This window comes from Vigna unguiculata, chromosome 3 (genome assembly GCF_037176805.1).
Source record: "Vigna unguiculata cultivar grain cowpea cultivar isolate G323 ecotype 2 chromosome 3, ASM3717680v1, whole genome shotgun sequence".
Taxonomy (NCBI): Eukaryota; Viridiplantae; Streptophyta; class Magnoliopsida; order Fabales; family Fabaceae; genus Vigna; species Vigna unguiculata.
This window is the reverse complement of record NC_140794.1, coordinates 5,447,472-5,462,312: the sequence shown is the minus strand read 5'-3', so window position 1 is coordinate 5,462,312 and position 14,841 is coordinate 5,447,472. Positions and strand designations below refer to the sequence as shown.

Here is a 14,841-nt window from a genome sequence, read left to right as displayed (position 1 = left end):
TGGAATTATATTGGTATTGTTGTTTATGGAGTTTATTTGATTTGACTAGAACTGTCAATTTTGTTCTGTCTAAGGGTTATTTTGAACAAAATAAAGTATTTTAAACTAAGAAAGAGTAAAAATTTCATAGATGGTCAAGTTAGACAATTTATCCGAGTCAAATTAGAAGTTGAAACTTTGATACAATGTCGAACGATACCACACAACCATTGGGTGTCACTCCTAAAAACCAAATCAGTGAGCTCTAGTGGTCCAGGGCACCGAGTGCAACTCTGGTATCGCTAAACACTCATAATTGAGTGAGTTAGAGGAATCCAGGATGTCAAATGTCACTTTGAAATCATTAGACACTCACTTGACCCTGAGTCCCTAATAATTGATTATGTTGACAAACAGTTATGTTATAAGCATATATCATAATCAATTATAAACAGCATATATTATAATCAATTATAAACGAATGCATGTTTTTAACATAACCAATTTTATCTTTATTATAATTAATTATGAATCTATTTATTTTTTTATGAATATTTTCATTTTTATTCATTATAATAAAATAAATAATTAATATAATATATTAAAAGTAAAAAAAAAGTTATTTTTTTCAGTCACACCTTTTATCAAAGATATTCACTTTTACCATATTCAAATATCTTCATCTATACAAAGTCTAAGAAAGTAAAAGCTAAAGGTAGGAAATTATGACGTATGTTATATTTGTTAGTAACATATTCTTAGTTCTGTGTGTTGATTTTGTGTGATTGAAAATGCACTTTGATTTACACTTATAATTAACAATTGACCATGACAATTTAACCTCCAATTCAATTGACTATGGTGCAAGCTTAGTGCATCTGGCTTTACCTATATGCATACAATCACTAACACATAAAACAAAGTCTTTAAAACTGTTTTTTCATAATATATATTCAAAAAGTAGTATCTTTTTCCCAAAATCATACATACATGATACGAATATATTTTTATTATTATTTTTAATGATCACGCAAAGGCCACGATTAAGAAAAAGCTAATAGACTTGTCAATTAATAATTTCAATCCCATAATATATTCTATCTCTTTTTTCAATCATTGCTTGTTGCACTTCATACATTACCTCCCCCTCCTCCTTCAAGTCTCATTTTTTTCCTCTCAATATTCTCAAATTATCTTTTTTCCGTTAACTATGTATATCTTTCAACACATCATAATTAAAATCATTTTTATAATTACGAAATTAGTTTATAGATTGATTTAAATATATACTTATCATTGATTTTAATTATATAAAAACAAACATTTATCATATATAGTGTATAAAGTAATAAACTAAACCCTTAGATTTATAAACCAAAACTAACTAGTTTGTTCAGCTTTATGTAACATTTGTACAGTACTTGTAGTATTGCACAAAGTTCCACGGGATTCCCACTTGCAGAACACAACAAAATTACAATTTACATTCTTGAAATTGACCTACCGATACAGATAAGAAATGATAGAATGGATTGACAAGAACAAAAATTGGTTCTTCAAACTATATATGAAAAAAAAAAATAAAGAACACAATGAAAATGTAGTTGGAAAATCTCACACAATGATTCGATTGGGATGAAACAGAGAACAACCTGAAACTCTGCAATGTTTCTAGTAGTTCATGATTCTCATTCAGATTTCAGGTTTCAGCGATTCAGTGCCAGCATCAGCAACCTTAGTTACCTTCTCCACAGACTTGGCATCGTTTGGAACAACTTCAATTACTTTCTCCTCAGGAAGAGCTACCTCCGTGTTTATGCTCTCTTTAAACAGAGTCTCGGGTTTTTCAGCTTCTGAAGCATTCTTCTTTGATTCCCCACTTGGCTTTTCTGTTTCTGATGGTTCAATAGGTGGCTCCTCTTTGTGTTTGATGGGTTCATTGCTTCGTGGTTCCTCTGAAGATGTCTCTTTAGTCTCTATATGTTTTTCCTTCACTAGCTCGCTGCTTTTATTCTTTTCCTCCGAAGCTTTCTCGGCTTTTGGTTCTGGTTCCTCTGTTTCCTTAGCAGCTTCATTGTTAAGAATTTCCCCTGAAGGTTTCTTAACTTCTGAGTCTGGTTTGACTGTTTCCTTAGCAGGTTCAGTTTTATGAGTTTCCTTTGAAGGTTTCTCAGCTTCTGATTCCTTGGCTGGTTCACTTACACTAGTTACCTTTGAAGGTTTCTCAGCTTCTGATTCTAGTTTCACTGTTTCCTTGGCTGGTTCACTAAAACTAGTTAACTCTGAAGGTTTCTTGGCTTCTGGTTCTAGTTTCACTGTTTCCTTGGCTGGTTCACTAACACTGGTTACCTCTGAAGGTTTCTTGGCTTCTGGTTCTTGTTTCACTGTTTCCTTGGCTGGTTCACTTACACCAGTTACATGTGAAGGTTTGTCAGCTTCTGATCCAGGTTTCACTGTTTCCTTGGCAGGTTCACTAACACTAGTTACCTCTGAAGGTTTCTCCGCTTCTGATTCTAGTTTCACTGTTTCCTTGGCTGGTTCGCTTATACCAGGTATCTGTGAAGGTTTCTCAGTTTCTGATCCAAGTTTCACTGTTTCCTTGGCTGGTTCACTAACACTAATTACCTCTGAAGGTTTCTCCGCTTCTGATTCTAGTTTCACTGTTTCCTTGGCTGGTTCGCTTATACCAGGTATCTGTGAAGGTTTCTCAGTTTCTGATCCTAGTTTCACTGTTTCCTTGGCTGGTTCACTAACACTAGTTATCTCTAGAGGTTTCTCAGATTCTGATTTTAGTCTCACTGTTTCCTTGGCTGGTTCACTAACACTAGTTACCTCTAAAGGTTTCTCAGATTCTGAGTTTAGAGTCACTGTTTCCTTGATTGGTTCACTAACACTAGTTACCTCTAAAGGTTTCTCAGATTCTGAGTTTGGTGTCACTGTTTCCTTGGCTGGTTCACTTATACCAGTTACCTGTGAAGGTTTGTCAGCTTCTGGTTCTTGTTTCACTGTTTCCTTGGCTGCTTCACTTACTACGCTAGTTACCTCTGAAGGTTTCTCAGCTTCTGACTCTAGTTTCACTGTCTCCTTAGCTGCTTCATTGATAAGAATTCCTTCTGAAGGCTTCTCAGTTTCTGATGTTTCTATCTTCACACTCTTTAATTCTTGTTTTGGCGATTCCTTGCTTTTACTTTCCTCGGACAGCTTCTCCTCTGGTTTTGGAGATTCTGGTTTAATTGTTGGCTGATTGCTTTTAGTTTCCTCAGCAGGTTTTTCGCCGTCTAACACTTCTTTCACAGTCTCCTCCACTGTGGTTTTCTCATTTTCTGTGGAAACCTCAGAATCTTTATTCTGCAAAACACACAAAGTTATAAACCAGAAAAGATAAGAAAGAGCTAAGGAATGACATTGTTGGATAATAGTCTCTTTGGAATGGTTGGATATCGATCAAGTGGGAACTGATGAAGAAATTTTTTATATTCCTTGTTTTCTTCCGCCGTTTTCACAAGTTAGGCACTTGCTCGATTAGGATATCACAAAACAAAAAATTAATTGATGATGTTAAATTCGAAACTTACTGTAATAAATCCAAAAGTTCTTACTGGTTTTTCTCTAAGGTTGGAGATAATTTCTTTTAGTAATGCAATTCTAATAAAATTGGTTCAGATAATTATGCTTGAATTCAGGGAGTTGTGTTGGGTAACTGAAAATGATAATGTGGATGAGTTGAAGGGTATACGAAGATACGCCTCCAAACTTTACCTTTATTTATTGAAACAGTGTGTACTCAAAATTTAAACAATGCATTAATTAAATTTACTAACAATAATACATAAACAAAGCATGGTTCGGGACATAAATAATTGGATATGCAGTATTTCATTCATGGTACCAACACTTCAACCAAGTTTCACAATGAAGTGGTTAATTTTAACCAACATAAAATAAAAAATACTCAACAAATTAAAGAGAGAAAAATGTCATATTTTAGATTCTCTAAGTTTGTGACAATGAGTGTAACGCTTCTATTTATATTTTGTGTGTGTGAAAAAAATGGGTGCAGACACTTTTCAGAGTTTAGTGTCATACTTTGTTTGGTTCTAGATTCAGTGAATTACAGTTTCAAAACACACATAAGTAAAAATTATTATAAAGCTTTATTTTTTTAAGAATACTTCATTGTCCACACTTTACTTTTCATCCTGTTTTCTTTCACTTCCTAAACATCCTTAAAAATAAAACTTACTTTCATTCCAACTTTTTTCTTTTCCAAAAAAAGTAAAACAATAGTATTGGCCATTGGGCCTTTGATTAAATAAATACCCCTGATGCGTTTGGGAAATTCAAGACACCAAATTTAGGGCGCAAAACATGCTAAAAATTGGCTTAGGGAAACCCATACTCTAATTATATTACCAAATACTACATGGTACAAAACAAAACCAGTTAACATTTATGGTTTACACCAAGCATTATTTGTACGACATCCACACCGCCAATCATGCACAGATATACATGGACATCACAACATATCTAGGTCCATTTGTTTGTCCAGGCTCCACTTCTGTAATAGTCAAACTTTTGACTTCTATTATTTTGTTCTTCCCAAAAAAGCAAGACAGATAAACTCATCACAACATTTCAAAATAAAAAAAGAAAGCTCTGTACTTTCTTACTTATTTCGTTCTCAATCATAAAACTTCACTTTATTTATTGTTTCCAAAATTATAAAAATTAGTCATAAAAATATCTTTTTTTTGTGTTATACTTTATAAAATCGAATCGGACAGCATTAAGAAATATAAAATATAGTTTCTGAATCCTAATTTTTAACCTTGCAAACATAACCCTCATAATGTGTGCTACGAGACTCTGTCCCAGTCTTTTGTTTCCAATCATTAATGTTTTGTGGAGAACGGACACACCGATTAATTACTATAATGAAAGCATGAGAACGATGATAGCGGTAAACGTGATCAATTGGATCCAAACCATGGTGGATCGCACGTTTCATTGTCATGTATTCTGCGTCTGACTTCTACATTCGAAATTTAGTATGATTATTTTCAAAAATTTATTTTTAATGCGTAATTAAGACGCGTTCTTAAATTAATGCTAATCTTTACAGTCCCATCAAAACACGAATTGATTAATTTAAAAGTCAGTATCATGATTTTTTTTCACAGAAATATTAAACCCTTTAATTTTAACCGGAAAAGATTGGTAAACGAATGAGAGGAGGAGTAGGTGATGGAAAAGAAAAGAAAGGATAATAAATATAGTTAGGAAAATATTGTTAAATGTTTGTTGATGCGCATGATTGGGGTAGCTACCCTAAAAATTTTGCCATTAAACCGAGACAACGGTGATTCTGTTGGGTAAAGGTGCAGAGTGGACCAAGAATTAGTACGGTAAAGTAGCAGTGAATAAGTTAAAAGGTGTGTGTGAGTAAGTGAGCATTTCCTTTTCTTCGGATGAAACGGAATCACACGACAAAATCTGTTTACCCAGAAAAGGAGGAAACAACCAAAACAATTAATTCTACCACTATTCTCCATTCCGTCAATTTTTTGAAAAACAAATCAGTGCAAATATTTCATGCAACATTTTGGGGAAATTTGACGCATAAAATAATCGGAAATGGTTGGTTTGTGCGTACCTCCTTGAACAACAAACTGAGAGAGCGTCGTTTGTTTGCTTGGTCATCGTCGACGACGTCGGTGACATTATTAAGGTTGTCTTCGGTTGGAGGTTTGGTTTGGAGGGTGTCAGGTTCGGTTTCGGGTTTGGCTTTGGCATGGTTGTCTTCCAAGGAAACCTTTGGCTTGGTCGCACATCCTCCCATTGGTGTGGTTTGTGAGAGTTATTTGTTTTGTTCGTAGGTTTGGAAAGAAAGAGTGGGAAAAAGAAGAGGAGAGAAAGGTGCGGGGAAATGAATGGCAGTGAGAGAGAAAGAAAAGAGAAAGAGAAAGAGAAAGAGAAAGAGAAGAGAAGAGCATGCGGTGGCTGAAAAAGTTTTAGCAATTTAAAACCATAGTTTGTAGTAGTTTCTCTCTGTTCCTCTCCTCTGTTATGTTCTCTTCTGTCCCCACAGACCAACCACGCACCCAGTAACAAAAATCCCCCAAAATATAATAATTATAATAACCAAGGCCTCTTTTCTTTTTCTTTTTTTCTTTTTTACTTAAGTCTATATTAGCATACATTTCTTAAAATATTAACTGGAAATAAAAGATAAATAAGTTCACAATTTAATTATTTTTACATTGAAATTAAAAAACATCATTGATATCAGTGATGAGAATGAGAGAAGAGAAATTCTATTAAAAACAGCTACTTAAAAGCGTATCAGATAAAGAATATATTATTTAAATAGTTTTTAGTTTTTAACTATAAATGTCAGATCATCGTTAAATTATTAATGTTTCGAGACTTTAATCAATCAACAGTATTTTGAATCTCTTAGTGACAAACTACCATTTTAGTGAATTTCACTGAAGTTGTTAAATATTAAGAAATTCTAACAGAGAGAAGTGCGACAAAAGAATACATTAAATACTAAATCATTAATTTATCAATTTAAGTTTTTATATTAATATTTAAAAATTGTAAAGAAAATGATTTCAAGGTACAGGGAATGATTCAAACCGTGCTATGTTTTTATTAAATACAAAAAATAAAAAGTAACAAAAATTAAATAATTAACTATACCTACCTAATAACATTAAGAAGTTAGTTGAATGTATTGTCAGTACTCTATAGGTTTCACTTTACATTAATTGATTCATTACTAAAAAACTAATTTTAAGATAGGTTTTGACAAGTTTCTATACCATAAATTTTATAAAAAATAAAATAAAAATAATTTGGTATATAAACTAATGTATACAAAAAAAAAATTAATATATATTTTTAACTTAATTAAGTTCTTGAAAGACGTAGAGCAATATTTTGTAGAGAGTGAAAGTGATTCCAGCTAGATGGGAGTTGGAACGACAGGTACGAAGTGAAGACTTTGTTAGATGTTTTCTATGTATTTCTGTTTTCATTAGTTGGTGTCACGTATTGGTATTGCTTCCCACTCCACAACCTCAAACCTTAAACCTAAATTAATGAACATAATACTAAAAATGTTCATATGTATTCAGTGCTTAATTATTATAATGATATTGGTGACATATCAGTGTTAAATCTTACTTCAATTACATCACACAGCCCATGCTTCAAACACTTCTTATTACTTCACTTCACTATCATTGCAAATATGATTAGTTTCTGATGAGACATCTTCAACATCTTCTCCACTAACATTCTCCATTTTTCTTCACAGACAATTCCACAAACATCTTCAATACATTATTCTTTTTAATTCATACCATTTTCAAATTATAGAGATTCCTTTCTTTACAGGGGAATCAATCAAACATTTTAATTCTTCCACAATTTTTTTCTTCATATAGAGAGAGAAAAAGAGAATACATAGAGAAAGAACGAGGTATTGATTACATTATAATGTATTAATGTTAAAATAATTAAATTCATAATATATGATGGTAATAATATTGATATGTGAAAGGAAATTATTTCAGTGCTAAATTATATAAAAACAATTGCTTTTGCTACAGAAAAAGAAAGAACTTTAATAATTGAAGATTAACAATAAGTATTTGGTTGTATTACCTTATGTTATTTCTGTCATTAGACTTGTTTTCGTCTTTTTCTTATTTAGTTGGAGTTATGATAAAATCTTTTCAAAATGTCTCTTCTAATTTGGATTTTTTCTTATTCATTAGAAGAAGTTGGGTTGTCAAATCATTTGACTTAATGTTTCGTGCATGTAGGAAGGAATTACATGCTTTTTATTTCATCGTTTTTCTATTTAAACAGAATCTTAATCAAGTTTATAAGGAAACTCAGTTTACAGTTTCTTTATAAATTAAACTTTAATTCTAAATATAGTAGTGGTGATAAAAATCCTTAATCAGTATAATCCAATAATAATTATCTTTTAATCAACCCCAATTAACAAAATTGATAAATACTAAAAATAAACAAACTAATATCTCGTACAAAAGCAACATGAATATGATTTATATGTCTTTTTGTCTGACCTAATTTTTGTGTTGAATTGTAGTTGCTTGACCCATTCAAGCCGTCTTTGATACAGTTGAGTCTTCTTTCTTATAACTAAAAAAATTAGACGGCATAAAAAAATCATATTTGATTTACGAGGAATAAAGTATAGTGGTATTTTCTTATAATTGGTTAAGTTTAATTTAAGTTTTGATTCCATTTAATTCAGTTGAGTTGAGTTTTAGATTCCTTCAACGAGTAATTTAAAAAAATGTTTTATTAAAAGGTTTAATATAAATATTTTTAATACTTCTTAGTAATTACAACTTATAAGAAAATGACATTATTTATAATCCATGTTTAAACCATACTCATAATAAAATAAAAATTTATTTTTATGATAGTAGATAAATAATATTTTTATTATATTTTTGCAATAAAACCGGATTGAGATAGCTCTAATATGATTCATTGAGTTTGAAATTCACAAACGTGTTACCTAATCAATTTTAATTCATCTAAAAAAAAGCCAACTAAGTTGGATTGAACTGATTATAAAAAAATAATGAGTGTGTCGATAAGTTTAATTTCTACATAATTTAAATATATATATATATATATATATAAAGCAAAACTAATAAAATCACGTGACTATAATAAGTTAGTCATTTGATAACAAATATAATAATTTATGCTCTTTAAAATCCCAACAACACTTTATAAAAAGGATATTTAAATATTTTGTCCAAAAGCAGAACACAATTATTTCCATAATAAAGAATATAATGTCATCATAGCAATTCTAATTCGTTTTTGTTCATAGAAAAAATAATTTATCTTTCCGTATGGAGAAAATTTTAACAAATATTTTTTGGTTACTGAGTCTCTAAACTATACAAATCATATATAAATGCTTACAAAGGTAAAGTAAGCTATCACTAAAGCATTACTAGATACTTGGACTCTAAGAAAAATGTTTATTTTTCTGCTATCTGCACCCCTCTTTAACTTTTCACACTCCTTTTCTTTTTGTTTTTTCTTTTCAACTTGTTTTCCCTTTTATCCTTATCTTCTTAAAGATTCAATTATTACTTCTTCAAAAGTGGTAAATTTTTTAATTTGTTTTCTATATTTTGCAAAGTTCAAGATCAGATCACTTTATCTTTTAATCAAAAAGGCTTCTTGTTCTTGAGAGAAGGATCTCTTTGCCTTCAAGAGAGTACTCTGATCAGTAGTATAACATTTTAATGAAAATATGCATCGAAAAGCTAAAACTGGTGAATAAAATTGTACAAGCAGAAACAAGTGATGATGACTAGTGAGAGAATTAATAAAACAGTGTTACAAGAAAATTAGTTGCTTCCCTTAAGCAACATAACATTCTTATTTCTACCGTAATAAGTAATTTGTATAAGAATTTTGAGCAACAAAATTGTGAAATGAAGAACATATATGCAAGGATACAAAAATGGCTCGCATAGTATTAATTTTGAACATCAAAGAGGAAGAGCAATAGTTAGGAGTTTTCACTGTCATCAAATTTTTCCAGTACAAAGATATTGCTTTTGTCGTCCCTTCCTATTCTCATCGAATCATCAACATATCTATGCCATGGCAGACTTCAGAAACAACAACGAATTTCATCAATTAATAGCAAGAAACCATAGCTATTTGATTTTAGAAAACTGAAAGATCAAATATGTGTGAGTGAAGACTTTTATAGGATACTATACGAAAAAATAGAAAAAGAAAAAGAAAATCTTGAAAGCATTAGGATACGTGATTTCCAGCCATCCCTCTGGGTTGAAGATGCTGAGCAGAAGATCATAATTTTTCCGGAACACATTCATCAACTGCCATGCAAGGAGGAAAAATAATTTAGCTACGCAAAAGAATATTTTCGTTTAAATATTTAAATATTGTTTTCATTCCAAAAAAGGTAAAATAGTAAGATACCTGATCAGGAGTGATAGTTGAATTTTCGAAACTAATGTCAACCCTCTGTGAATTTGAAGCAGTAACTAATTAGGAAGTTATTTGGTAATGTTTTACAGAGAAAAAAATGACCAAAAATAAGTATTGGAGTTTTAACTGTTGTGGAAGCAATCTTGTAAGAGGCTTCAATACTGAGTTGTCCAGACAGCAAACTCAATCCCCTTGCACTGAACTTGATCATGTTAACTGCTTTGCTCTCCATTTTCAAATCACATTACCAATGTTCAAACTCAGTACATTAGAAAGTAAAATTGAAATAGTGGATTAATTGAAAAGTCATATGATACATTAATTCAGAACTTCATTGTCTTTTTACCTTGGATATGTCAATGGTCTGGAAAAATTCATCCAGTGAGATAAAGTCTCTGAGGCCTAACTTTGTCCTCTTTGATCCCAAAATTGAGATTGTACTGTAAACAAGCCTCCAACACCCAGCTACCTGCCCATGATAAAAACATTAGAAAATGTTTCATGACACTCATACCAGTAGACACCTGAAGAGGGAAAAAGATTAAGGAAAAGTGTGTGTGATGTGATGAGAAAAGAAAAGAAAAATAGAGAGAAACTAGTTGTGTCAAATGGGGTGTTTGAAAAATACTATGTTAGCTTGTAAATGTCGATGAGAAAGGATTGGTGTTACCATGTGAAGTTCTTGAGTTGGGTATGGAGTAGGATTCAGAGATTCTAGCTGCTGCACCAGACTTTCAATTTCAGATTTCTTGGCAGATGGCATTCCGAAAATTCCCCTATTGATTCCTTGAAACACGTTTGTTTGCAACCCGCTTCAGTCATATTACTCATTTTGGAGTCTGAAATTTACAATAAGAGAGGGAGATGAAAATAATGCAAGTGTGTACCTTCCACCGCCTGGTAAAGCTCTCTTTTCTTCTGAGCAAGTGTTTCAAGCTCAACTAAGCCTGACCCAGAATTGTGTTCTGCAACTCTAATGATTGTAACGGGTCTAAACCATAATGGTCTCTCACCAAATCTTGAGGTGTTTATTCTTGAATGATTTCTGGGTGGGGCAAAATTTCGAAGCTTCATGGCATTCATGGTTCTACAAATGAGAGGACTCGCATGGGAATCTGTCATTGGAGGGTGGAGTAGGTTAGTGACCATTGAATCTTCATGTGGACAGAGTGGTTGCTCTATCTCTTTTGGTGATAAGGAGTAACAAGGCAGAAATTTTCGGCAGAAGGGAAACTATGACACGTTTGCATTTCTTTTGTATAAAGACTGTGCTGTGGATAGGTCTATCGAGACATGTGGCTTAGAAGTTCCCATTCCAAGGACACCAGATCCAGTTGATAGATACCTTATTATACGGTGGTTTTCTACGCAACCCATGTCCCAATAGCAAAAAATTCAGCCGGGAAAGTGGTTTTCAACCATTATTTTGCAGATTGACAAAAAAAAATAAGACCATTATTCTGTGAAGTTTCTGTAAAAAAATACTGAACATTTATGAATTGGCCTTGGCCTTTCACGCTGCATACAACATTCATCTTCTTTTAGGAATTGATTGAGTTGGCATGCCTACTTAGTTACAAAGAAAGTGCATATGTGCAAAGACGTCTCTGAAGCGTGTGAGTATACCTGCTAGTGAGATAAGCAGGCACAAATACGAAACTTTGGAAAACTGCAACAAAATTTCCAATACTTACCTGGCAACAATTCGTTAAACCTCGAGTTAAAACTCATGTGGCAAGTACTTCGATTGAACTAAATTTTGGAAGTGGACAAGTTTCATAGAAAGAATGCGGTAAGAAATAAAATCTTACAAGAAACAAAAACGATTGTCTCCAGACACCAAAAAATTATCCTTGATTCATCCTCGTTAAAATAACAAAAAAGGTTAGAAGTCATGATCACTGGTGGCACGAAAGGTGGGCGTTTTAAGACTACAATTGATTTCAAAGTTTCTACTTGAAGGGGTCGCTCGACAAAGTGTAGTTGATGAAAAAGTTTCTACCCAAAGAGGATCACGTTACTTAATAACTAGGGGAAAGAAAGAAATTTTGTAAATTTGACTTTAGTACTACAGTTACAAATTTGAGTGTCGATAAAAGTACATAGAACTAGAATCCATAAACAGTGTCAAAAGTCAGCAACACACTGGATTTCTTATTTGTAACTATTATTGTAACCGAAACATATGGTCTAGGCAGCAGCATTTGATTGGTTGGCTTCTTGCTGTTGTTTCCACTGCTCTGGGGTAACAGTTTTCTTTATCGAGAGAGCATGAATCTCTTTCAGTTCCTCCTCTAAGGCAGCATTCACCATTCGATGCCTCTCCAGTAGCCTTTTCCCTTCAAATTGTTCTGATACGATCTCCACAACAAAACTTGCACCGCACCTAATAGTCACAACACGGAAATTACAACACTGTAAGATAAAAAAAAAAAAAAAAAAAAAAAAGGAGGAAGCAAGCAGTGCTATAAGTAGAGGACACGAGGTCAATAAGTGGAAAGAAACTTACCCTCCAGATGTATCAACCACTTCCTGAAACACAAATAGAATAAAATTAGAATGGAAATATCGAAGAAAAGTGAGTGTCAAACTCAGTACACCCCTGAAACAGGCATATTTCATCTTTGGTTTTTTGTTTTCTTTTTCGATCGGCAAAATATATTTATAGTAGAACACTAGGGTGCTCCAACCCTTTGGTGCATAAAATTTGTTCTGTTGTACGTAACTACCATGAACATAGACAAATTATATCATTATTAAAAGAAGCTAGAATTAACAGACAATCCCTAAACCCTTATAAATAACCCCTTGAAGTTTAACAATTTTTCACATTAATGCACAACAAATTCCATATTACAGACCCCATGTGACAGGCAAGGGGGAAGCTCTTCATTAACGTACTGAAAGAAGTTTTTGTAATAAAGCAAACCACAATGTTGGAAAAAGTAAATTTTTTATAACAATAAGATCGGACATGTGCGAAAGATTCAAGATCCAACACTAAATGAAAGTACACTGCATAAGTCATTCCCACTGTCAAGTATCAAAGGAAATTCCAAAATTGTTATATGGATTTCTGATAGCCATAGATAAAACAGGTAGCCTGTAGAACAAGAAATTTTTAGATTGCATAAAATTTCAATGCATTATCTAAACATCCAAGATCCAACAGATAAATAGAAGCACCATGAACTATCTATTCCTACGCAATTAAAAAAATATATATATCAAAGGTAATAAATTTAGTAGGAGAAGAAAGTTTATATGTCAGTGACTCTTTGATATCTAGAAAAGGTTGCAGTCAGATAAGGAACTGACTACCCTGCATGAACCAGCCTAGTTGGCGAGGGAGATAGTTTGCACAAGATCATTCCGCCTTTGTGCAACAAAAAATTGGAATATGGATATACTTAGGACAAAAAATTACTAATGTTCATTAAAAGGAGCAAAGAACAAGAACAAAGCAGTATAACCCTATGGAAAAGAAATCACAGAGCCAAAGATATATATTCTGGCGGTACATGTTAGAGATTTGGATATGCTGCATGCCACTTTGCCAAGTACGTGGGCATATACTTGTTAGTTGCGGTATGCTTTTGTACTTGCCTTGTGATGCAAGTGTTTCCTTCCCTCCCACACCCATCAAAGAGAAATATTCAAAGATACAAAGAAATTGAAGAACTATTAGACACACAGACATAACCATCCACAATCATCATCATTTGCAGAGTGCAATTGGAGGTCTTCGGGGCATTCCCATTCCCACTCCCTCCCAATACTGCTGCAAACCCATTCTCCAGTTGGGCTGCTACATCTCTCCACTTCCCATTCAATCTTCATCAAATCCAAATTCCACCCACTACCCATCTTGACTACTGTCATTTTCTTGACTCTGCAAGAATGGAACTAACACAATTCGCTGGTTAACCATGAATTGCATTGCTACTCACAAACCAATTCATTGGTTCCCTAAATAGACCAATCCATTCGGTATTTACTGCCATATAGAAAGTAAGAACCTTACAAGCTAACAAAACCTTTAGACATTAACTTATAAAAAAACTTATTTTGATTCCTATTTTATTTTCTTTTTTTCTAGAAATGCTTTATAGAGAAGTTGATCCAAACAAGTCTTATTCTAGGTTCTCTACCAATGCTACGAAAGAAACAATTTTCATATAGAGCGAAACCATTCCTGGGATTTGGGTAAAAACAAGAAAGGAGAGCTCAATTGAATGCAGAAATTAAAGAACGTGACTTTGGACAACTCTGGATAAAGATTAATTAAAAGCTAGTAAAGAAATTAGTAAAAGGGGGTGATCAGCAAACTAGAAAGTTATTATGTGGCATAGCATGCAAAAAGGGTGAAATGCTTCTGAATTTGATATCTTAAAAGAAGAAACAGAGAGAGTGGGTTTGAGTGAGCGAAGTGCAGAGTAAGAAGAGGAAAGAGAAGGAAAGGCTTACAAGATGAGAAGGGTTGAGTTTGGCCTTCAAGGTTGCTTCAACGTTTTCCTTCGTCACGCCCATCTTTCTTCTTTTCTTTGTTGCCCTTCAAATTATTTTCTCTGTTCTTTCGCTTTCTCCTTCAAATAATCAATATATATGTATATATTCGCCTTCTCATTTTGGGTTCGCAGCACGCTCATAAAATGAAAGCAGTGACTAAAGTAATAATTTTTTTAAAATGTTCCTAAAAGGTAATAATTTTGTGTTTTAGCCTTTTAGGTTTCTACTTAAAGGCAACAATTTCATTTTGTTGACTAGATATAAGAAATTAATTTTTTCCTTGATATTTTTTTTTTCGCATTTCATTGCTATTGACAT

At 32.7% G+C, this 14,841-nt stretch overlaps 3 protein-coding genes across 3 annotated transcripts; all 3 read right to left on the bottom strand.

The window, feature by feature from the left end:
* Positions 1-1,320: 1,320 nt before the first annotated feature.
* Positions 1,321-6,018, bottom strand: LOC114178126 (uncharacterized). The gene is made up of 2 exons (XM_028063853.2): positions 5,636-6,018; positions 1,321-3,327 (listed from the first exon to the last, which is right to left on the bottom strand). Exons 1-2 carry the CDS (start codon positions 5,819-5,821, stop codon positions 1,672-1,674), a joined length of 1,842 nt encoding a protein of 613 aa, XP_027919654.2. The 5' UTR covers positions 5,822-6,018; the 3' UTR covers positions 1,321-1,671.
* A 3,484-nt stretch (positions 6,019-9,502) lies between these two features.
* Positions 9,503-11,263, bottom strand: LOC114177408 (Plastid-lipid associated protein PAP / fibrillin family protein). Its single transcript, XM_028062734.2, has 7 exons — positions 10,902-11,263; positions 10,685-10,800; positions 10,361-10,483; positions 10,142-10,240; positions 10,006-10,050; positions 9,829-9,902; positions 9,503-9,653 (listed from the first exon to the last, which is right to left on the bottom strand). Exons 1-7 carry the CDS (start codon positions 11,161-11,163, stop codon positions 9,566-9,568), a joined length of 807 nt encoding a protein of 268 aa, XP_027918535.1. The 5' UTR covers positions 11,164-11,263; the 3' UTR covers positions 9,503-9,565.
* A 780-nt stretch (positions 11,264-12,043) lies between these two features.
* Positions 12,044-14,664, bottom strand: LOC114178353 (BolA-like family protein). Its single transcript, XM_028064195.2, has 3 exons — positions 14,482-14,664; positions 12,524-12,546; positions 12,044-12,400 (listed from the first exon to the last, which is right to left on the bottom strand). The coding sequence occupies exons 1-3, from the start codon at positions 14,542-14,544 to the stop codon at positions 12,205-12,207; spliced, it is 282 nt and encodes a 93-aa protein (XP_027919996.1). The 5' UTR covers positions 14,545-14,664; the 3' UTR covers positions 12,044-12,204.
* Between the last annotated feature and the right edge of the window lie 177 nt (positions 14,665-14,841).